The sequence below is a fragment of the Mirounga angustirostris genome, unplaced genomic scaffold, assembly GCF_029215605.1.
Source record: "Mirounga angustirostris isolate CCGP_5_RB_7025 unplaced genomic scaffold, mMirAng1.0.hap1 SCAF_10, whole genome shotgun sequence".
Lineage (NCBI taxonomy): Eukaryota > Metazoa > Chordata > Mammalia > Carnivora > Phocidae > Mirounga > Mirounga angustirostris.
In genome coordinates this window covers 36,794,488-36,818,979 of record NW_026991718.1, presented here as the reverse complement: position 1 = coordinate 36,818,979, position 24,492 = coordinate 36,794,488, and the positions used below count along the sequence as shown (strand labels likewise).

Genomic DNA, 24,492 nt, shown 5'->3' with positions numbered 1-24,492 from the left:
CTAGTGCCTGGCAACCATGAATCCACTTCCCAGTCTCTGGATTTGTCAGTTCTGGCCATTTTATATAAATGGAATCACACAGTATATAGACCTTCGTGACTGTCTCTTTTTACTTAACATGATGTTTTCAAGGTTCATCCATGTTGTAGCATATACAGTACTTCACCACTTCTTACGGCTGAATAATATTCCATTGTATGGAGATAGCACATTCTGTTTATTCTTCAGTTGATAAATGTGTGTGGGTTTTTCCGCTGTTGGGCTATTATGAATAATGTTGCCATGAACATCCTTGCACAACTTTTTGTGAGTATGTGTTTTCAACTCTCTTGGGTGGAATCCACCCAGGAGGGGAATTACTGGCTCATATGGTAACTCCATGTTTAACTGATTGAGGAACTGCCAGACTGTTTCCCAAAGCGGTGGCACCATTTTGCATTGCCACCAGAAATGTATGATATCATGAATACCATGGGTTCTTGCATAATGATGAATTTCATATTTCACAGTAGTGAAAAGCACCCACTGAGCACCCATCTTATTGCTTCTTCTCAAATTAAGTAAAAATTTTGATTTTAACAAGTGATTTTGATGAAATGAAGGCAAAAAAAATTTTTAAATAAATATTTAATAATTCTGAATTCTACTTGTCTTTATTTTATTACTCATCCAACCATCAATTATCCACACATGAGCAATAAATATTAAATGTAGTCACCTTTAAAATGTTGCTAACCTTCAGGTGCCTGGGTGGCTCAGTGGGTTAAGCATCTGCCTTCAGCTCAGGTTATGATCCCAGGGTCCTGGGATTGAGTCCCTGTGGCGGGCTCCCTGCTCAGCGGGGAACCTATTTCTCTCTCTCCCTTGGCCCCTCCCCCCTGCTCGTGCTCTCTCTCTGTCAAATAAATAAATAATTTTCTTTAAAGATTTTATTTATTTATTTGACAGAGAGAGACACAACGAGAGAGGGAACACAAGCAGGGGGAGTGGGAGAGGCAGAAGCAGGCTTCCTGCTGAGCAGGGATCCTGATGCAGGGCTTGATTCCAGGACCCTGGGACCATGACCTGAGCTGAAGGCAGATGCTTAACGACTGAGCCACCCAGGCGCCCCTAAATAAATAAAATCTTTTAAAAAATGTTTTAAAAAATAAATAAAAAATAAAATGTTGTCAACTTTTATCATCTATAGCCATAGCTTTATACATGTTTTTTGATTTTGTTAATGTAAATATATATTTATCATGGGAGGAAGATAGGATGCTGAATAATTTAGCATCTTGTCAGTTTGATTTTTTTAAAAGAAATTAGTATATGAATATTCTTTCTGAGATAATATTATAATTTGCATTTTGTTAGACATCTATGACAATACGGAGAACTATCCTCATTTTCAAATTATTCTATGCATCCCATTTTATAGACAAACCATTATTTCCAACTCTTCATTATTCTAAGCTCCACAGCAGGTGTATCCTGTGCATTCATGTTTGTACACACGTAACCTAAATTCCAACAGGAGGAACGAGACAGGTCCACACTGCCTTCAGAAAGGCCGTTCTAGGCCATGCATCTCCATCCACGACAGTGTTTGCCTGTTGTTCCATGTATTTTATACTGAGGATTCACCCCAAACTGGGCAAGATCTCTAACGTGGCAGAGACGGTGCTGAGTGCTCGCTCACTTCTCCTCCGCAGCACACAGCTTGGCCACGTCTCCCGGCATCCCTTGCGCCGAGGTAGGGCTGAGCTCTGGTCGGCGGCAGCGGTGCCGCGTCCGGGCAGCTTTGAGGGATCTGGCTGTCTTCGGCGGTTCGTGGATACTTGTATTCCCCACGAACCTCCCTCCCCAGACAATGCTGCCACCTTCCTCAGCCTGGCTAGAGCCTCTGAGGGCGGGAGGTGAGTGGAAGCAGCAGCGGACCCCTAGGCCTCTGACCTCAGGCCACCACTCACCACCATTCCGGGGACCCCGTACCTCAAGACAACTACAGCCACGCTTCCCAGGCGGTAACCTGAACACAGCATGGTGACCACCTCCTTCACTCCTTCTAAACTATGTACTGAGTACCTACTATGTACGAGACACTATTCTCAATGCATTGAATATATCAGGGAACAAATGGAACAAAAATCCTTGCCCCATTCTGGTGGGAGAGACAGACAATAAACAATAAGCCTGATAAATAAGTGCCTTACATGAAAAGAGGTGATAGGGTAAAGAACAGGTCATCAGAAGTGCAGGGCAAGGAGTGGGTGTCTGTGCTAAGTAGGGCGGTAAGAAGGTGGCATTTGAGAAAAGACCTAGAGGTGACAGTCACATGTTTATCTGGGAGAAGAAGTTTTCTAGCAAAACAATTATGCAAAGGCCCTGCTGCAGGGCCATGCCTGGAGTGTTCAGAGAGCAGGAAGAAGGACGTGTGGCTGGGAACGTGGAAGGAGGAGGGTGCCCAGATCACAGAGGGCTTCGGAGGTGACTGTAAGGACTTTGACTTTTGCTCTGAGTGAGCTGATGTGCCCGTGCACAGTTTTAGACAGAGAAGTGACATGTGTTCTGACTTATGTATTAAAAGGGATCCCTCTGGCTGTTGTACTGAGAACCCACACAAGGGTGGGAATGAAGTGGAAACCAGGAGAGCAGGGGAGAGGTTGCTGCGGAAACCAGGGGGAGTGACATTGGCTTGTGCTGGATTTGGTAACAGGAGGTGTGGATCTGTTTTAAAGATGGAGCCAACAGGATCTCCTAATACACTGGCTCCTGAGAAAACAGGAGTCAAGGAGGCTCCGAGGTCTTTGGCTGGAATAGCTGGAGGAATGGAACCGCCTGAGTTAGGGAAGACTGAGGGTGGAGGGATTGGTTCTGGGAGCAGGATCAGGGGCTCAGATCTGAGCTTGGGAAGACTGAGATGTTTCAAGATATCAAAATAGAGATGTTGGGCAGGCAGTTGATTTCAAGTCTGGAGTTCGGGAGACAAGTTTGAGTGGAGATTAAACTTCAGAAGTTGGGGTGCCTGGGTGGCTCAGTTGGTTCAGCATCTGCTTTCGGCTCAGGTCATGATCCCAGAGTCCTGGGATTGAGTCTCGGGGCAGGGTCCCTGCTCAGTGGGGAGCCTGCTTCTCCCTCTGCCCTTCCCCCCCATGCTTGCTCATGCTCGCTCTCTCTCTCTGAAATAAATAAAATCTTAAAAAAATAAAAAGCAACTTCAGAAGTTGACTATCTTCCATAGTTGCTGTTGCTGTGCCCCTCCCCACCCCACCCCTGGTCTATACTGCGTGACTCAGAATAATGAATCATGCCTGGCCACATCACTCTGAATGACAGTGACTTATGTGTGCAGCTTAAGAACATTGTAGTTGTGTGTTAACAGTCTGTCTTTGTGGATTAAGTGTTGTGATCTATAGGGAGACAATACTAGTCTTTTTTAAATTTATTTTTAATTTTTTTTTTTTTAAGATTTTATTTATTTATTTGAGAGAGAGAGAATGAGAGACAGAGAGCATGAGAGGGAGGAGGGTCAGAGGGAGAAGCAGACTCCCTGCCAAGCAGGGAGCCCGATGCGGGACTCGATCCCGGGACTCCAGGATCATGACCTGAGCCGAAGGCAGTCGCTTAACCAACTGAGCCACCCAGGCGCCCACTAGTCTTTTTTTTAAAGATTATTTATTTTGGGGAGTTGGGAAGGGGCAGAGGGAGAGGGAAATTCAGAATCTGAAGCAGACTCTGCACTAAGCATGGAGCCCGACGTGGGACTCGATCCCACCACCCTGAGATCATGACCTGAGCTGAAACCAAGAGTCAGAGGCTTAGCCGACTGCATCACCCAGACACCCCTCTAATTTTTAACATTGTGAGTATCATGACTATATTTTCTAGGAGTCTGGATAACTCAAATGAGAATGGTTACGATGCCAGCATGACCCAGACATCACCGAATACACAGACTAAATGATTAAGGTAGTTTCATCACAAACTGGAGGACATGTGTAACTGGATTAGGGAAGTAACCGGAGCAGATCACACCGCACACCGTGCAGAAAGGAGCGTCTGCTTGCGCATGTGCAGAGAGGTACAGGCAAACACATACGGAGACTGAATCTTACAAGTTCAGCATAAGGCAGGTGAGCACTTCTAAATCTATCAATAGAGGGGTTTTTGTCTCCTGGAAACATACCAATGCTCAGTAGAAACTAGCAACCACTGAATTGGCTTGGGCACACCACACGAACAAGCAGACATCACTGTATTGTATTGTTCCCTGAAATGATCTGTGAAACTGAGCACCCTTCCATTTCCTGATTGAGACATTGCAACTCAAATGTCTTGCAGGCTAACCTAACCCTAAAGGGGAAATCCTGATAACAGAAGTATTGGCCCCTTAGGGTGCAAAACCGATTCTATCAGATCTTCCTACAGTTACTCATGTTATAGTTCTTCATCCTATAGTCAGGCAACTGCAGCGGGGCAGCAACAAGAAGTGTCCTTCCCCCTCTCCCCCCACCCCCGGCTCTTAGGTACTTTGGTTTGAAAAACAGAGTTTCAATCATCTTCTTAATTTCTACGATGACTGTAATGAAATCGCAGAAAACATAAAAGATTGCTGATCTTTTATCAAAGACAAACTAGGCTTTTCTTATTTATTTGCATATTTGGCAGGCAGTGTAAATTTAAATTTCGGCCCATCCCATTCAGTCCATGTTTCTTACCAAGGAAAATGAAACGATCCTACTTGTTAGATGTCCTGGACATCTTATGTACAACATCGCTAAAACAGATGTGATTTACTTACCTATGATACTGAGGCTTCATAATGTGCATTTTGGTCAGGTTTCCATTTCCTCAAAATGTACAGAAGCATTTAATGAGATTTTTTACTTGATCACTTGTACTTCATTACATAAAATCTGCTTTGACTTGCAGCTCAGCAAGCCCACATCACGCTGATTCCTGGTGTCCGTCCGACGTGATGCCAAGCTCACTACTCTCTCAACAAAAGCATGGACCATGGAAGAATTAGGATTTTCAGTTTTACCACCACATAAGAGAAGAGAAGGGCATCCTCAAGAATGCAGGCAGTTTGGAGAATTATTACTGGAAAAGGAAATAGATAAAGCAAAACTCAGGATGCCTGGGTGGCTCAGTTGGTTCAGCATCTGCCTTCAGCTCAGGTCATGATCCCAGGGTCCTGGGATTGAGTCCCACATCAGGCTCCTTGCTCAGTGGGGAGCCTGCTTCTCTCTCTCCCTCTGTCTGCCGCTCCCCCTGCTTGTGCTTGCTTACTCTCTCTCTGACAAATAAATAAAATCTTTAAAAAAAAAAAAAGAAGAAGAAAAACTCTTACTGTATCAGACAGAAAGAAATACGTGGTTGTTTTTTATTCAATAGAGGTAACTTGCTTTTTAATTAGTACTATTGGGTTTACATTCTGCTTTTTAAAAGTCTTGCACTTATGTAGCTTAAGAACATACATGCTTGCCTGGACCCAGTTCCCTGGGGCTGGTGCTCTGCTGGGACTAGATGCCTTGGGGTCGTTCTGGTTCTTCATTTTTCTGGTCTGCATTTCCCCCTTTTCTTCACCAGGCCCTTGCACTGTTGTACCGCAGACATGGTGTTATCCCCGCTGGCTTATCCTGGGAAGGATGAGATTTGCCTGTCTGCCCACGCTCTGCAGCAAAGGCAGCTCCAGGGACGGTGTCCAGGCATCTGCCCTTGAGAGCCTCAGGAGGGCAGGTCCCTTCGTTACACAAACTTGTCCGTGTCCTTGGCATTTTTGCTGCTTCTTAATACTTTTCAGAGTGACATTCTTTCCTCTGTCCAGCTGACCCAACACACCATGCATCCCATAATTTCTGGCCCATCAGAGAAGGAAGGGATTCAAATTACTTGGGTCTGAAATTGTCTCACACGTCACCACCTCACTGGTAAATATTTACTGAGTTAAAAAAGAAATACTATTGTGACACACATCGACTCCCTGGACTCTGAAACCTCTGTAACATCAGGGGCGTCAAAGTAGGTTCGACAACTTTCAAACCTTAATTCCGAGCATGTTAATATTATAAAACACAGTCAAACAAAATTGAGGAATTCCACTAGGCAGTGGTTCTGAGCCTTGCCTGCATATTGAAATAGATATCCCAATTTTAAAATCTATTTCTAAATATATATATACACACACACACAAATATATATATATATATATTAAGATCTTATTTTTAAGTAAGCTCTATACCCAACATGGGGCTTGACCTCACAGCCCTGAGATCAAGAGTCACATGCTCTACCCACTGAGCCAGCCATGTGCCCTGCCAGCTTATTTTCTTTCAGGATTATCAATTTCCTTAGAGAATCTAGCTTCTATTTGTACAGACTCTGCTCAAAAGTTTTTCACAGCATAAACCAAGTGCTTACCTACTGAAGGGAGTGCTGACTGAAATATTTATCATTCTTATTCTGATTATCTTTATCAACAAAGTCAGTATGCTCAATGGCAAGCACAAATCCTCAGTTCAACCACCAAAGGTGAAATGGAGACTCTCGATGACATACTCTGCTTTCTGGTTAACATACCCTACCTCCTCACCTCTGCACTCCTTTGACTGGCACATTCTGCCTCCTCAGAATCCTGAGGGTCATCGGCTCGCTGGACCACTTCAACATCTGCACATGTCCCCCTACACTGACACCTGTCCCTTCCCCACACTGTTCTCAATACTCCCTCAGGCTTCATGCCCACCACTTCTAGTTGGCCTCCTGGGTTGAACGGAGCCATCCTTTGTGAACAGAGTCAAGCATTTTGAAAGCATTCGTGTTACTGCAAAACCTCCACCAGTGGTAGTTGTGATGGGATGCAGTCATGGGAGGCGCAGTGACGGCGGCAAAGGGAGTTGAGATGATGGTGGCTGCTGCGGAGGCAGCCATGACAGGCTGGGAAAATGGTGGCTGTGGCCATGGGTCTCATTGCAATGAATGGCCACAGGGCGGCTCCCACTGAGTGAACCCCACTGAAGCTGCTGCTCTTCGCTGGAGTTTTCTCTCCCCCAAAGCCCACTCTGCCTGTGTGTCTGGCAAACAGGAAGCAGCTCGGAAATTAAAATCCCAGCCCCCTAAGTGACCCTGAACAAAATGACTGATGGGGGTTAGTGTATAAATATCCCCACCCCTTGTGGGGGAAGAGTATGTTCTCCATTGTTTCCAGAGTTCCCCAGAGAGTTAAGCTGTTGCCCAGTGGTAACTTGCTCAATTGATAATGCAGCCTTGATATGCTGCTTTCCCTTCCTGTCTCACTTCCCTCTGCCCTGCCAGTGCTTTCTGAGGCCATCTCCCAAAAAGCGTTGCCTCAAAATCTGTTTCTGGGGGAACCCAACCTAAGATAGTGCATCATGCACGAAAGATTATGATTCAAGCACAGATGGCACATTAACAAAAGCCAACCCTACGCCAAGCCGTGAAAAGTCTCAACATATTTCTAAAGATTGAAACCATATAAAATATGTCCCTAATCCAATTGCAATTAGGCAAGATAACGAGAAAAATCCCCACATGTTCAGAAATTTAAAAATAGTTTTAAACTTCTAAATAATCTGGGATCAATGAAAAATGCAAAATAGAAAAGCTTGCTTTGTGGGGAATTTAAGTGTGTACATTAAAGAAAAAAAAAAGGCTAAAAATCAGTGAGCTAAACATTCACTTCAAAAAGATAGAATACAAAATTAAATCCAAAAAAGGTAATTATAAAGAAGATAATTAAGTTAAAAACAAATATACAAAGAACACCAGCAAAGCCAAAAGTAAATTCTGTGAAAAGATTAATAAATTGGTAAACCATCAAGATGGAATAAGAAAAAAAGAAAGCGGGCACAAATAACCAATGTCAGAAATGAGAAAGGGGCTCTCACTACAGATTCTGTAGGTCTTAAAAAGATTATATGAGGATATTATGAACAAATTTACAGCAATTTGAAAATTCAGATCATGTGAAAACTCCCTAAATACAATTCATCAAAACAGACAGAGGAACAGAAATGATTTTTAAGATTTACTTACTTATTTATTCATAAGAGGCAGAGGCAGGGAGCCTGATGCAGGACTCGATCCCAGGACTCTCATCTCTCTCCCCCATCCGTGCCTGTCTGCCCTCTGCCCTTTGGGACCTGCCCCTGCTGGGGAGCTGGTGATCAACCAGCCGGGCCCACAGAACATGTACTCCTGAGGAGAAACTGAGAAGCTGCCGCAGCCACTGCTGATCCCCACCCACATCCACTCAGCACTCTTCTGGGTGCTGAACGTTGCTTACTTGATCCTTGGCTACTCTCCGTTCAGGGCTCCTGTGATGGCAGGGCACGTGACCACACATGGGGCAGGCAGAAGTGCAAGACGGTCAATGCGCATGAAAACTGCCCCCAATGACAGATGGGCAGTGGGTGATCTATACCTCAACCTCCTTGCCCCTTAGATTGAGCCCATCACCCACTGTGGTAACTGGCTTGATTACGCACCTTTTATTGGCTGCCTTCCTCTCTGTCTTACCTCTCCACTCCCCTCCAAATGTTTCTGGAATCACATTCCAAATATTCTATCTGCACTCCAATTCTCAAGGTTGGATTCTGGAAGAACACAAACCGAGACAGAAGAGAAGTCCAGGACAGCAGACTCTAAGCCACACTGTTCCCAGTAATAAAGCCAGTATTTTCATTCCCACTGCCTAGTGCCCAGGTCTATCACACAACTGGCTCAAACCTCAGGAGGAAAAGAAGTGTGATATTATTGCCCCCCTAAACCTTAAGGAAACACTCAATAAAGACTCGGTAAACGCTTGAGTGGAAGCGAGAAAGAGCCTTTTCCCATGTCTGTGCGGCAGGAGATAGGAAGTGGCTGTTGGCAGAGTTAACGAGGAAAGAGGGGTCGTCTTAACCCTGGTGAGCAGGCCCTTCCTGGGCACACTGCGTGAAGCTGGGGAACAGAGGAGCGGGGTTTCCGCCCAGCCAGCTCTCCCCTCAGTTTCCCCTCAGCTGCTGAAGGCAGAAGTCAAAGTCTGGTATACAGAGTCTTTATTTATTGTGAGTCCTGCTGTCCAGAGAAGCCAGACTCCCATCCAGGCCCCTCATGACTCCACCTGGCCACTCTTCAGGCGTGGGGGCATCAAATGGCCAGTCGCTCAGGTCCAGTTTTCCTATGGTTCAAAGAGTCTTCAGGAGGCAGGAAGTGGCTTTGCCTGTGGAAAAAACACATGAACATCTACTAGCACCTATTTTGTGCCTGGCCCTGGGGCCCCTACTGAGGGAGGTTATGTAGACAGCAGAAGCTGCCCTTGCCAAGTCCAGAGTCTGGAGAGAGAGAGGGTATCGGGTGATGGCCTTGGCCATCTGCCATGTGAACACGTCTGACACAGTGAACTGTCACTGGGAGCAGGGAAGGCACCATTTGCTGTATTTACTGAGCACGTGCGGAGTGCCTGGCATTGTTACAGGGCAACGGATGAAGCAGGCACAAATCTCTGACTCTAGGAAGAGACAGACAACAAATAAACAATAAAAAGATGCCAACTGGGGCGCCTGGGTGGCTCAGTTGGTTAAGCGGCTGCCTTCGGCTCAGGTCATGATCCTGGAGTCCCAGGATCGAGTCCCGCATCGGGCTCCCTGCTCGGCAGGGAGTCTGCTTCTCCCTCTGACCCTCCCCTCTCTCATGCTCTCTGTCTCATTCTCTCTCTCAAATAAATAAATAAAATCTTTAAAAAAAAAAAAAAAAAGATGCCAACTGTCTACAAAGAGGAGGATGGTGAGGAGGACCAGGTGTGGGGGGAATCACTCTGAGTGCACTCAGGAGCCACGACAAGGCTGGAAAGGGGAGAGATGTGACCTCACTTCCCTTTTTACAAGGTCCTGTGGCTGTCAGGGGAGAGCAGATTTGGGGGCAGGATGGCCACAGGAAGACCAGGGAGAAGCTGGCTGCTTAACCAGGGCGGGAACAACGAGCCCTGAGATGGAAAGGTGAGGCCTTTACTGTTCAGATGCCCCAAAACTTGAAAGAAAGAACATATGACTAACATAGAGCCAATATACAGATTAAGAAACTAAGATGATTAGTATGCAATCATTACTAAAGCATTTCTAAGAATTAAAAGTCCTACCTGCTGGTGTCCGCTCCTAGGGCCTGAACCTTTCACTTATTACTGCCGTATTAAAACAAAACAAGGACTACAGGGCCTGGTGGAAGGGCATCTCCCCCATCTTTAGCCTAGAACTCCTCTGAGACAGGCAATGGGAATGAAGCAGTTATAAGGCAGTAAGATATAAGCCATAACGGAAGGAGCTCAGAGACCATGGGAGCCCGGGGATGGGCCCGCAGGAGAGGTTTTATTGGACTTTAGATTTGGCCTGATGGAAGTGAGGAGCCATGGAAAGCTTTTTTTGTTTTTATTTATTTGTTTTGTTTTTTTTAAAGATTTTATTTATTTATTTGACAGAGAGAGACACAGCGAGAGAGGGAACACAAGCAGGGGCAGTGGCAGAAGGAGAGGGAGAAGCAGGCTCCCTGCCCAGCACGGAGCCCGACGTGGAGCTCGATCCCAGGGTCCCAGAATCATGACCTGAGCTGAAGGCAGACGCTTAACTGAAAGGTTTCGAAGTGAAACAGAACATGGGGCGCCTGGGTGGCTCAGTCGATTAAGCGTCCGACTCCTGATTTTGGCTCAGGTCACAATCTCAGGGTTGTGAGACTGAGCTCCACGTCAGTGTGGAGCCTGCTTAGGATTCCCTCTCTCCCTCCCTCTCTCTCTGTCCCTCTCCCCGCTCACACTCTCTTTCTCTCTCTCTCAAAATAAATAAATAAATAAATAAGTGAAGCAGAACATGGTCAGATTTCCTTTGGGATCGCTCTGGGACCATCACAGAGAATGGACTGAAAGTGATAATACGGAGCACAGAGGCTCAAATGAGAGAATGTTAAGAGGGAGGTGGTGCAAGATGTGACTTTTGCCTTAGGAGCGCACAGTCCAGTGAGGGGAGGCAGTAAACATCTAAAGTAGCATTGCTCAACTTTGTTTTTATTACTGCTCCCCAAGGGGTCTTTTAAGACAGCTTTTAAAAATTGCAGCCATCCATGAAATCTTAATACCATAGTTATACTGCATATCTGTTTATGTACTGTATACATTAAAGAGAGTAAGACTCATTTGCCCCCACCTCACCCCCTCACCCAGTACAGCTGAGGGACAGTGAGGAAGGGAACAAGAGAGCAGGTAAGGAAGGAGGTGGTTGAGGTCAGCCCAGGGAAGAACACAGAGAACCCAGCAAGGACCTGGGATTTTGTTCTGTGAATAGGAAGCTATTGAAGAGCTCTAAGCAAATATGTAATGTGAATAGTTTTCAGTTCCTAAATATTCTCTCTGGCCACTGTGTGGGGGGCAAGTGAGAGGGGATTCAGAGTGTCAGGGAAAAGGCGGGGGCAGGGATTCTGGAGGTGAACAGGTCAGGGAGGTGTCTGGACTCAAGCAGGGACTATGGGAAGGGGCAAGAGGTTATCATGTTCTGGATCCCGGGTGCATGGTGCAGGTCTGTGTGGGGGGTAGGGTGGGGCTGAGGATAACTCCCAGGTCTTTATTCTGAGCAACCAGAAGGATGAAGGGGGTGAAAACGGATGAGCCCCCCGCCCCCCCGCCTCACCTCCACCGCTGAGGGTGAGCGTGGTGGCCGCACCTGCTCGGCACACTGAAGGAAGCGGCGCACATGCTCTGCACAGTTGCCCACGGCTGCCTCATTCTGTCGAAGACACTCCTCAAAGGCCTCAAAAGGCTCAGCACAGGCCTGGCGGATCTGACGGATGATTGGGCTGTGGAGGAAGGGCATTTCAGGCATTCACACTTCCACTCCACCGCCTACCCACCCCCCACCTCCCACCCCATCCCATTCTTGTCCACACTCACTGGGAGGACGTGCATTGAGCAATACTCATCTTAAGGTGGTGACAGTCCCGCTGCCAGGACTCAGGCTTGGCCGCCACACACTGGCCATATTGCTCCAGCTCCCGGCCACAGTAGCGAGCAGTGACCTCCAGGGCTGCCTGCCTGTGGGACATGGTGGGCTGAGGATAATTCCAGACAACAGACAAGAAAGGGAGTTCTGATTTTGGTAGTAGGATGGAGCAGGGAACAACACTAGGGATCTCGGGCAGATCCGGAAGTCTGAAGGATCCTAGATAGAGCCAGGGAGATGGAGGGGGAGGTAAGGCATGAGCGCTGGGGATTATGGAACAGGCTGGGGGCTTCTGGGAAGATGGTGGAGATCTTTTCCAAAAAAGATCTAATCATTCGAAGGCAAGCCTTGGGGTCCTGGAAGAAGGGTCTTGGAGTTCGGGCATTCCCCAATAGGGCCTTAAAAGTAAGATCTTGAGTTCTAGGAGAAAACCTGGGAGCCCTAAAGGGGTTTGGAGTTCTAAAAAGAGGTTTAGAAGTCCAAGGGGTAAGGTCTTTGGTCCTGGGGAAGGGTTTATTGGCCAGTCTTAAAGATTAGGCCTGAGGACAGGGGTCCTGGAGATGAGACCTGAAGCCCTGGAGTGGGTTTGGGGGTCCTAGGGTGGGTCCCAGAGTTCTAGGGGCATGACGTGGAAACCCTGGGGAAGGTTGGGGCTCTGGGACAGATCTGGAGGTTCCTACAAGTAAGCTCTTGGGAACAAGATCTGGAAATCTAGAGTGGGACCAATGGTCTAGGAACAAGTCTGTGGGTGCTACAGGTGAGGTCTGGGATACTGTGCAGATCCTAAGGTTCAAAACGTATGTTTAGGTGATCTAGAGGGATGAATCCGGAGCTCTAAGAACGGGTCTAAGAATCGTAGAGGTCGGGCGCATGGGTGGCTCAGATGGTTAAGCGTCTGCCTTCGGCTCAGATCATGATCCCAGGGTCCTGGGATCGAGTCCCGCATCGGGCTCCCTGCTCCTTGGGAGCCTGCTTCTCTCTGTCTCTCTCTCTGTCTCTCATGAATAAATAAATAAAATCTTTAAAAAAAAAAAAAAGAATCGTAGAGGTCCCGCGACAATTCTGCAGTCCTAGGGTTGCAAGGTGGTGGACAGTGCCAGGGGTCCTAGGGACAGGGGTTGGGTGGGTGTTAAGGGTGGACCTGACAAGTTCCCAGTTACCACGAGGAAGAGGGGAAGAGTCTAAACGTTCAGGGGCGGGGCCTGGACACGCGGAGGGATGAGACTTGTAATGGACTGCGCTGAATCCTAAGGGTCGGATTTCCGAGGAACAAAGAAGCCAATCCTTCCTCCCGGAGTGCTGGCGTAGGTCCAGGTCACGGGAAGAGAGGGGGTGCGGCGGCATATCCGGGGTAGGCGCTCCCGCTACTCACATCTCCAGGCCGCTGCCGGTAGGGAATCAGTCAGGGAGGAGAGTCCCGCCTTTTCCGGTACAGGTTGTCATGGCGGCGCCCAACTCCGCTGTCCTTGCCTCGTTTTTTTCCGGTCGCAGAGCCGCCAAGCGGCCCGTTCCATTCCCTTCAGGCCCAACCTGTCATGGCGGCGCCCTGTCTCTCCTTCCGGCCCCGCCTGTCGTGGCGGCGCCTGCGCAGTCATCGCAGGCCCCCATTCGGTTCGGTTGCTCTACCTCTTTCTACATCCGGTTTGCCTTGGCCCCGGCGGAGTGCGCCGGGAATAAGGGGTGGACGCCGCAGCACGCGCTTCTATCCTAGCTGCCCGCCCGGAGCTGGTGGCGAGCGGATGCTGTGGCCGGGTTGGGCGCCGTGGCTGCCGGCTGCTGGGCGCGGGGACTAGGAGCCTGACGCCTAGCCACCTCTGTCTTGCGCAGGCGCTCCCCGTCCTCTCGGGATGCTGGTTCGTGCGCGCGCGCGGAGCCGCGGGAAGGGGGTCACCGCAAGAGTGGGACCAACCGGCCTGGACGTCCCTTCGGCTTAGCCTGGGTTACCCAGACCAGGCCCCCTCCTTCTTGGCATAAGCCCTGCGGCCAGGCCGGACTTGAGTGTTAATATTGGCTCCACGTGATTATGGGCATGTGTAATTCTAGTTCCTCCTGGTGGGGTACCGTTTCCATCTCTTGATCTGTCCTCCAGTGTGAGGCCTGGGGGTGCGTTTTCCCCTCTGTGAGGGTGGGCGCGAGTATCCCATGATCAGAGAGAAACTAAGCATCAGCCCAGCCATCTAGTATGTGGATGTCTTCCCAGACTCCAGCCAAAATTAACATAAAATGCACTTCATCATAGTGTTGAGGAACAAGAGCTATTTGTGAGCAAGTGACAGCTATTTGGAGTATCCGTGTGCTCATCTGTAAATGGGGATGATGATAGTGAGATCCTTTACATAGGGCATAGTGCCTGTGAACAGTTTAGGGCAGAGCCTGGACCCTCAGGAGTTCTGGAGAAGTGAGAGCTGTCACGGGAGCCTGTTACTGTGAGCTGCTCTGGTTGGCCCTTGACGTATGATTGCCCCACTGACCATCTGAACCTGCCTCCGATGACAGGAGTAGGTTTGGAGCTATGCGCACCGAAGGAAAGCTTTTCACCCAAAGCCTTCCTATTCTTCCTTCTTGCAAAAACTTCCAAGTGTGTATTTTTGGTGGGAGAACGGGGGAAGGAACACCCTCAGTGACAGAGAACACTCTGGCTTCAATTGTGGACTGAATCCTCATATTCTTCTCTCCTGGGAAAGTGAAATCTTAACCTGTCCCTTGGCACTTCCTGAGTCTTATCTCAAAGTCCCTGTAATGTGCTTCCTCAAGAGAAGGGGTTCAAACGTGGGCTCATTAGTAGGTACGATGAAGACCCCAAGAGGAGACACCCCCTCTGGGAAGTGTAACACCTGTGCCTCCAAGCTTCTAGGTTGTCTTTGGGCTATAGCTCCAGAGTGACTAACTTCCTCTCTAGGGATCAAATGCAAGGCAGACCTATGGAGTGAAGCCGACCTGGGTTTGAATCGGAGATCTTGGGCAGAATCTGCTCTCTGGGTTTCAGTTTCCTCCATGACAGCTGCTTCAGGATGCCCTTGTGAGCAGAGACTGAAATGACGCCTGCAGAGCCTATGGTGTGGAGCACTTTGTACTTTGCTTTTTCTAGCCTTATCAGAATTAGTTATTGTATTTGCTTATTTTCTGCCTTCTTCAAGACCCATGAGGGAATGGCTTGTATCTGTCTCATGGTCACTGCTGGATCCCCTCCATAGCATGGGGTCTGGCAGAGTCATAATGGGACAAATGAAACCATCTGCTCACAGGATTGCGTGAGGATAAAATGAGATCCACTCATTGACTCGTATGATACTTATTAAGTGCCATATATGTGCCAGGAACTGGGGAAACAGCAAGTAAAAGACCAAAATTCATACTGCTAAAAAGGGTATACAATGGGATGTGTTGGTATACATAGGCATTGTGAAATGATTACCATAATAATATCCATCAGCTCACGTAGTTAACATTTTTTATGTGTGATAAGGTCATTTAAGATCTAATTTCTTAGCAAATTTCAAGTACACAATATGTTATTATTGGCTAATGCTATACATTAGGTCTCCAGAACTTACTCATCTTAATAGAGTTTATACCATTTGACCAACATCTCCCCATTTCCCCCACACCCCAGGCCTGCCAACCACCATTCTGTTTTCATGAGTTCAACTTAGATTCCACATATAAGTGAGATCATGTGATATTTGTCTTTGCGTAATTTAGTCCCTCCAGGTGGGGCATGTCAGATTTGATGAAGGGCAGGGAGCATGATGGGTGGATACAGGGTGGTGGGTGGGAGGATGCCCTTGTAGAATGTGACCTGGAGGGAGTTGTCCAGTGCTTCGATCCCTGGCCAGACTGAGAGCCGCCATGAATGGCAGCACAGAAACGACTTTGACCAGATGATCTGTGAGCTGGCAGCAGTGTGAGTCCTGACCCTTGATCCCCTGAAGGGGCCATGTGGCAGGAAGGGATGGTGCCTGGGTGTGTTGGTGATTTCCTAATGGTGTTATGAGAGGAGTACCGTTGACTAGGAGAGGGTCTCCAGGACTCCCGAGGGCTCCTTCTCTCCCCTCGGTGGCTTCATTGCCCCCTTCATCTGGGTTTTTCTTTTCTAGAAGCTCTCCCTCTTAATCTTAAGTTTATAGGATATGATGGGTGGGAGGCAAATCCTGACGAGCCCAATACATGTAAAATCTCCAAGCTGAGGACGGCAGTGAGCACGCTTTTCCAGCCACATTACATCTTTTCTCACTAGCCAGGTGGCTAGTGACCTAGAGCTTCAGGATCACCCCTCCTCTGGAGATAGTAGCACAGAAATTTGTTAGAGGAAACCACATACTCTGACTCTGAGGGGGTGTCCCAGCTCTTGACTTCTTTTTTCTCCTCATTAAGCTCCTTAGTTAAAAAAAAAAAAAAAGACAGAGAAAAATGAACACTTTGCTTGAAGCTTAACTTCCACTTTCTCATTAGTGTCTCCTGGATCCTATGCCTCCCAGATCTATTCTTCCAGAGCCCAAAGCCTTAGGATTCCTGGGAACTGCAATGAATCCCATCCCTTCCTCCTGCGTCTGGATTCCAACCATTTGTTAGTCTAGGCAAGGGCCGGTGAGGCTTAGAAAAGGGTCCACTTGTTGGGTCCTGCCATGCTGTCCACACAGGCCTGTATTAAGGGTGCTGCCTTCCCTCCGGTGCTGGGCGAGGGGAGGGCTTGGGAGGAGGTGAAAGCCATGGCTCTGTCCTAGAGGAACTGACAAACACCAGCTAACAACCTTCCTACCTGATGATGGGTGTGAGGCAGCAGAACGGTGCCCTTGTGATGAGGTCTGCTTGGCTCTATTCTGCCTCCTGGGGACTGGTCTTAGGCAAGACCTTGACAGCTCACCCAGGACAGTTCCTTTCCTCCTGCACTGGGCGGCTGCCTGAGGCTGAGATTCCAGTGGGCCTGGCCACCTCCGCAGCACTGCGTGTGTCTTCCTCATCCACGGCAGGTTCATGGGGTTTGAGGCGTAGGAAATGCAGATTCAGAAGCTGCAGCTGATGAGCGGGTCCCAGTGCTGATCTCTTCCAGGTCCTCGGGAGCTGTGGGCCACAGGCTGAAAGGGAGGTGTGCAGAAACCAGTCCCAGAGAGAGGACACTGCCCTCACTTCTTGGCTTTGCCTCCAAGAAGTGGTATTTGATGGTTCAAATAGAACACTGCACCACTTGGGAAGGAAAAGTAAGTGTGGGAAGGGTTAATTAAGTGGCTTGTTTTCTTTACAGCCAATCTGGGCCTCCTCACCAATCTCAATATTATCTTCTATCCACATGGAGGCATCGCACATTTAGAACCCATGCTAATCTGTGCTCTGTAAGGAGCTAAGCCTCAGTGGGACTGGCTTCCTGAGGTTGCTGTAACAAACTGCCACAAACTGGGTAGCTTAAAACAACAGACATGCATTTTCACAGTTCAGGAAGCCGGAAGTCCAAAATCAAGGTGCTGGCAGATTCCTGCTGGAGGCTCTGAAGAATCTGTCCCATACCTGTTTCCCAGCTTCTGGTGGTTACAGGCAGTCCTTGGCATTCCTTGGCTGGTAGACACATTACTTCCATCTCTGCCTCCGCTCACATCACCTTCTCTGTGTGTTCTCTTACAAGGACACGAAGGCCAAAACCCCAGGGGGAGCCTTCGCCTACATCCCTTTGCCACAGGCTGCACCCTGTATCATTGTCAGTAACGCTTGCAGTTGAAAAGGCTCACCAGGACTAGCTGTCAAAGGGGGAGGGCAGTGCGGACAGCCTGCTGGAAGGGGGTCTGAAGCGCTCCTGCCCGGACCAGCTCTTCCATCAGTGCAGTGGGCTCTTCCCCACATCCTGTGCTGCCTCCCCCACACCGCAGGGCTGGGCTGGGGTGCCTGCTGGGTCCCACAGAGATACTCAACCCACTGGCACTGTCCTCACTGTAGATCTGCCCCACAGGAACACTTCTTACCATCAAAAGAAGTACCACACATACTTGAAACGTCTATTCGTATAATACATCTTGCAGTACCTGTTACAACCACTTGGGTGTATGGAGTGTCCATTAAATAAAACAGGTTAGTTTCAAGGACCACAGTGGGCAATTCATTTTTGTTGGATCAACATTCTTTTTTTTTTTTTTAGATTTTTATTTATTTATTTGATAGAGAGAGAGAGAACACAAGCAGGGGGAGCAGCAGAGGGAGACGGAGAAGGAGACTCTCCACTGAGCAGGAAGGCTAATGTGGGGCTCCATCCCAGGGCCCTGGGATCATGACCTGAGCCGAAAGCAGATGCTTAACCAACTGAGCCACCCAGGCGCTCTGGATCAACATTCTTAACAGAGACAAATTATTTATTCCATCTTGTGTGTAGTTCTGTTCTTTCATTAGGAAACTTATAAACAATACAGAAACTTATAAACAATACAGAAATATACAGCCCTATTTTATTGCAGTTTTTAATCTATCCATATACTATTCAGATAATTAACCTATCATTCAATTTTTTTAAGCTTTTATTTATTTGATAGACACAGCGAGAGAGGGAACACAAGCAGGGGAAGTGGGAGAGGGAGAAGCAGGCCCCCCACGGAGCAGGGAGCCCGATGCGGGGCTCGATCCCAGGACCCTAGGATCATGACCCAAGCCGAAGGCTTAACAACTAAGCCACCCAGGTGCCCCCTATCACTCAATTTTGTATTTACTTCTTTAAAATACTGTTATGCAATATTCCATTCATAGATGTAACATTCAGTTTTACCTACAGCTCCATCCTTCCCTTGAAGACATTTGTTTTGAAACAACATTCCATTTGTATAAATATGTATCTTGTCTATACCTTATCCCTTCACTGCATACACTGATTTGTGTTATACCAGCACAACATTCAAAATGATACTTATCATCCAATTCTCTGGCAAAAAAAAAAAAGAATCTTGATCTGAACCTCACACCTTATACAAAAATAAATTCAAGGGGCGCCTGGGTGGTTTAGTCATTGGGCATTTGGACTCTTGATTTCAGCTCAGGTGGTGATCTCAGGGTTCTGTGATCAATCCCTGCTCAGGGCTCCCTGCTCAGCAGGGAGTCTGCTGGAGATTATGCCTGCCTCACCCCACCCCCTCCACTTGCACATTCTAATAAAGGGATAAATCTTTAAAAAAAAATAAACTCAAGGGGCGCCTGGGTGGCTCAGTCGTTAAGCGTCTGCCTTCGGCTCAGGTCATGATCCCAGGGTCCTGGGCTCGAGCCCCACATCGGGCTCCCTGCTCAGCGGGAAGCCTGCCTCTGCCTCTCCCACTCCCCCTGCTTGTGTTCCCTCTCTTGCTGTGTCTCTCTCTGTCAAATAAATAAAATCTTAAAAAAAAATAAACTCAAAAGGGATAAATGGATCACAGATTTAAATGTACAGCATAAAATTATAAACATTTAGAAGATATTATGATAAAATCTTTGGGCTTGAAGAGTTCTTAAGACATGACACCAGGGCACCTGGGTGGCTCAGTTGGTTAAGCGACTGCCTTCGGCTCAGGTCATGATCCTGGAGTCCCGGGATCGAGTCCCGCATCGGGCTCCCTGCTCAGCGGGGGGTCTGCTTCTCCCTCTGACCCTCCTCCCTCTCCTGCTCTCTGTCTCTCATTCTCTCTCTCTCAAATAAATAAAATCTTAAAAAAAAAAAAAAAAAGACATGACACCAAAAGCATGATCTACCAAAAACCAAACCCAAATGATAAAGTATAAACTCCATATCATGGAGTGCTGAGTGACAGTAAGAAGGAATAAATTACAGATACATTCAAGAACTTCAGTGGAGGGCGCCTGGGTGGCTCAGTTGGTTAAGCGACTGTCTTCGGCTCAGGTCATGATCCCGGGGTCCTGGGATCGAGTCCCGCATTGGGCTCCCGGCTCAGCAGGAAGCCTGCTTCTCCCTCTCCCACTCCCCCTGCTTGTGTTCCTGCTCTCGCTGTCTCTGTCTCTGTCAAATAAATAAATAAAATCTTAAAAAAAAGAACTTAAGTGGACTCAGGGGAATTGCACTGAGTGGAAAAGGCCAATTTCAAAAGGTCACATACTGTATGATTCCATTTATATAATATTCTTGAAATAACAAAATGATTGAGACGGAGAATAGATTAGTGGTTGCCAGGGGTTAAAGTTGGGGGATGGAGTTGGGGATGGCTATAAAGGGAAAACATGGCAGAGCCTTGTGGTGTGGAATAGTTGTGCATCTTTTTTTTTTTTTTAATTTAAATTCAATTAACATAGTATATTATTACATTCAAAGGAAGAGGTCAGTGATTCATCAGTCTTATATAATACCCAGTGTTCATTAAATCACTTTTCCTCCTTAATGTCCATCACCCAGCTACCCCATCCCCCCAACCTGCTCCCCTCCAGCAACCCTCAGTTTATTTCTTATGATTAAGAGTCGGGGCACCTGGGTGGCTCAGTCGTTAAGCGTCTGCCTTCGGCTCAGGTCATGATCCAGGGTCCTGGGATCGAGCCCCGCATCGAGCCCCGCATCGGGCTCCCTGCTCGGCGGGAAGCCTGCTTCTCCCTCTTCCACTCCCCCTGCTTGTGTTCCTGCTCTCACTGTCTCTCTGTCAAATAAATAAATTAAAAAAAAAAAAATCTTTAAAAAAAAAAAGAGTCACTTATGGTTTTTAGTTGTGTCTTATGTTGGTTACATCAATCTACAAGTGTGATAAGATTGATCAGAACTATACACACATATATAAACAAGTGCGTGTAAACTGGTGAAATAGGACTAAACTCTGTGAATTGTCCCAATGTCAATTTTGTGAATCTATAATTTTAAAAAGCTAAGCAAATAAGCCAGAGAAAAGACATATGATTTCACTAATATGTGGAATTTAAGAAATAAAATAGATGAACATAGCAAGGGGTGGGAGGGAGAGAGGCAAACCATAAAAGACTCTTAACTCTAGAGGACAGAAGGTTGCTGGAGGGGAGGCGGGCAGGGGGATGGGGTATATGGGTGATGGGGATTAAGGAGGGCACTTGTGATGAGCACTGGGTATTATATGGAAGTGATGAATCTCTAAATTCTACTCCTGAAACTAATATTACACTATATATTAACTGGAATTTAAATAAAAAAACAAGTAAAAGTTAAAACAAACTTTATTTATTTATTACCATTTTTGGTGCTCCTAAAAAAATTAGGAGACTTGGAACAACATACCTCAGCTATGGGACTGTGAGATAGACAGAGACTGTCTAAAGTTCAGCTAGGATTCTACTAACAGTAGGTGAAAGTATCAGCCACTAGATTTGAGGCATTTTTCCTTATTTTTTTCCCCAACAGTTTCATGAAGCAAAGCCAGGATATACATTTTTCTCAGTCTAGCCCTATCTGCCTTCTAGTTAGTAACAGACACCTAAAGCCAGACTCAAGAATTATCTTAGTGAAGTTTAACATCAAAGAGCATGATTCACGAGCGAATACAAGGTTATCTATGCCAGCACTGTTTACAGTAGCCAAAGAACGGGGCTGCCCAAATGTGCGCCAACGGGGGGACAGCACGTACGTACAATGAAATGTACAAAGAAAAACAGCCACTGGATTTGAGAGATTAGTATGAAAAGAGAATGTAAAATATCTCCATAAATTGTTACTTATTATATGTGGAAATGGCATTTTGACTATATTAAATACAGTATATGAACATTATTTCTAAGGTATGGAAACAACCTAAATGTCCATCAAGAGATGAACCAATAGGGGCGCCTGGGTGGCTCCACTGGTTAAGCATCTGCCTTCGGCTCAGGTTATGATTGTGGGGTCCTGGGATCGAGCCCCACGTTGGGCTCCCTGCTTGGCAGGAACCCTGCTTCCCCCTCCACCCCCTGCTGGTGCTTTTTCTTGCTCTCTCAAATAAATAAAATCTAAAAAAAAAAAAAAAAAAGATGAACAAATAAAATGTGCTATACACACAAAAAGGAATATTATTCAGCCTTAAAAAAAGGAAATCCTGCCATATGCAACAACATGGATAAACCTGAAGGCCATTATGCTAAGTGAAATAAGCCCATCACAGAAGCACAAATACTGCATGATCTCACTTATATGAGGTATCTAATAAGAGAGTCAAACTCACAGCCTAGAGTGATGGCTACCAGGAGCTGGTGGGAGGGAAATGGGGAGTTGCTACTGAACAGGTGTAAAGCTCCACTTATACGAGTCAATTTTGCCTGTAGTTAACAATACTCTATTGTACATCTAAACATTTATTAAGAGGGTAGATATCAAATTCAGTGTTTTTACCAAAAACACACACAACCCCAAAGTGCACAAGGAATCTTTTGGAGAGTGATGTTTATTACCTCGATTGTGGTGATCATTTCACAGGTGTATGCATATGCTCAAACCCATCAAATTGTACATGTTAACTATGCACAGTTTTGTGTAACAATTACACTTCAATAGAGCTACCTTTGGTTTTTACTTTAATGTGGATATAAGCAAATATAAAATTACATATGTCACTTGCGTGGTATTTGTACTGGATTGCTCGGTTCTAGACGGAGCAATGTTCGATGGTCACTGCCCACTGAATGTAGGGTACAAAGACCCTGGGGTTGGAAAGACTTCCCTATATATCCTTCTATCAGTGTATCATTTTTAAAGAAGATACTTGTGGAATTTTTTAACAAATATATTGAAAATCAACTTCAGTAGTTACCATACTGGTCAGACTCAGAAATCCTGAATTCTTAGTTGCCAGGTCTCGGTGGGAAACTTGAACACCCTTGAAAAACACTCCAGAGTAACCAAGTCATATCTTCACTGAGCTCAAGGTATATTTGGTTTTAATCTGAGAGTTCTCCTAACCCAAAAGGCCACATCAAGTTAAATGACGTCCAGTTTCACCTTGATGTTCATAGCTGCCAGTTCCGCTACAAAATACCGGAAAACGTAAGGCACAGAAACAGTGTCGATGGTGTCGCTGCGATCACACAAAGCACAGTTGTATTTTCTGTTGCGCGTGGCAGACCAAGAAGGGGGTGGCTTCTCCAGCAGTGGAGAGAGTAAGCTACCACACTTCACGCACACATGGGCTACTGAGCGATCCGAACAGTTGAAGAGGCGGTCATGAAGGAGAAAAGATGTACCATGAGCTAAAAGAGCATCCCGCTCCATTTCCCCAAAACGGATTCCACCCTGGACATTTCTTCCCCCAATAGGCTGGTTCGTGACTTTGTCTCTGGCTCCCGTGGTTCTAACCTGGAATTTATCTGAAACCATGTGGCGTAAACGCTGGTAATAAACCACGCCTATGAAAATGTCTGCTTCCAGTTCTATCCCACTGATGCCACTATACAACCTCTCGGTGCCATAGAAGTTGTAGCCAGCGGCTTTTAACAGCTCGCCGAAATACTCTAAGGCCGAGTTCTCCTCTGAAAAGGTGAAGGGTGTCGCATCATGGCAGAGACCGTGCAGAGCAGCAGACTTCCCTGCCATACTTTCAATTAACATCCCGATGGTCATGCGGGAGGGAAAACCGTGAGGATTGAACAGGATGTCTGGGACCATCCCACTCTCAGTGAAAGGCATGTCCTCAACCGGCCACAACCTGCTCAAGATGCCCTTCTGCCCGTGGCGACTAGCGAATTTATCTCCGATAGTTGGGTTCCGAGGGACTCTCATCGTGATGCAAATACACTTGAACTTCCCACTGCCAGTGTCATTACTACACACTTTGATGTTATCCACAATGCAATTTTCCTTACTCCTGGGAAAAAAAGCAGACAGAAGGTCAAACTACTTTCTTTACACTGACAAACACACCCAAGTTTCACTGACATAATTAGTCCTTCATAAAGGATATTTGCAAAACTTATTCTCACATTTCTTCTCCAGTACAAACAGAGTTGGTATCCCTAAAAGTATTTATGAACAGAGCTACTGATTCTGTTCGCTACAGAACTCTGCTCATCCGAAGAAAAGCAACAGAGACCACCAAAACACTATTAATGAAGACCTACTGCTGAAACCATTTCATAGATGGAAAATAAACTAACCATTTTTAATTTTAACGAGAGGCATCATGAACTTGACATTTTTAGCTAGGGAAATCCCTAACAACATGCATGAGAGAGATGACCAAGTTTGAATAGCTGAGTTTTAAAAAGAAGTCACAGGCAGCTTGTCAAATCGTAACAGACTGACAAGAGAAGCAGAAAACCAAAGGCCCGTCCAGCAGACACAGAACTCTGTCTCATTTAAGAAACGCCAATTCAGGGGCGCCTGGGTGGCTCAGCTGGTTAAGCATCTGCCTTCGGCTCAGGTCATGATCCCAGGGTCCTGGGATCGAGGCCCACATCAGGCTCCCTGCTCAGCGGGAAGCCTGCTTCTCCCTCTCCCACTCCCCCTGCTTGTGTTCCCTCTCTCGCAGTCTCTCTCTGTCAAATAAATAAATAGAAAGCTCTTAAAAAAAAAAGAAATGCCAATTCAGTTATGACTGAGTCAGTAACTGAGCTACCACTTTTATCTTCTCCAAAATTCTCCTGTCACAAGATA

The 24,492-nt window shown here is 46.8% G+C and overlaps 2 protein-coding genes across 5 annotated transcripts in view; both read right to left on the bottom strand.

Annotated features, from left to right (window-relative positions):
- Positions 1 to 9,029: 9,029 nt before the first annotated feature.
- CHCHD5 (coiled-coil-helix-coiled-coil-helix domain containing 5) lies at positions 9,030 to 13,478 on the bottom strand. 4 transcript variants are annotated; one of them, XM_064572211.1, is made up of 4 exons: positions 13,339 to 13,478; positions 11,918 to 12,075; positions 11,658 to 11,823; positions 9,030 to 9,208 (listed from the first exon to the last, which is right to left on the bottom strand). In XM_064572211.1, exons 2-4 carry the CDS (start codon positions 12,067 to 12,069, stop codon positions 9,185 to 9,187), a joined length of 342 nt encoding a protein of 113 aa, XP_064428281.1. In that variant the 5' UTR covers positions 12,070 to 12,075; positions 13,339 to 13,478; the 3' UTR covers positions 9,030 to 9,184. The 4 variants fall into 4 exon arrangements, with proteins under 4 accessions (XP_064428281.1, XP_045740517.1, XP_064428280.1 ...); XM_045884561.3 differs by having other exon boundaries at positions 11,918 to 12,058; positions 13,339 to 13,477; XM_064572210.1 differs by having other exon boundaries at positions 11,918 to 12,185; positions 13,339 to 13,468.
- The window catches only part of POLR1B (RNA polymerase I subunit B), a 39,944-nt gene continuing 24,481 nt past the window's right edge, over positions 9,030 to 24,492 (bottom strand). Inside the window, exons 15-17 of the mRNA XM_045884559.3 lie at positions 13,339 to 23,704; positions 11,691 to 11,823; positions 9,030 to 9,208 (exon numbers count right to left, since the gene is read on the bottom strand). Coding sequence (XP_045740515.1) covers positions 22,822 to 23,704 — 883 coding nt within the window. The 3' untranslated portion in view covers positions 9,030 to 9,208; positions 11,691 to 11,823; positions 13,339 to 22,821. The remainder of the gene's footprint in view (positions 9,209 to 11,690; positions 11,824 to 13,338; positions 23,705 to 24,492) is intronic.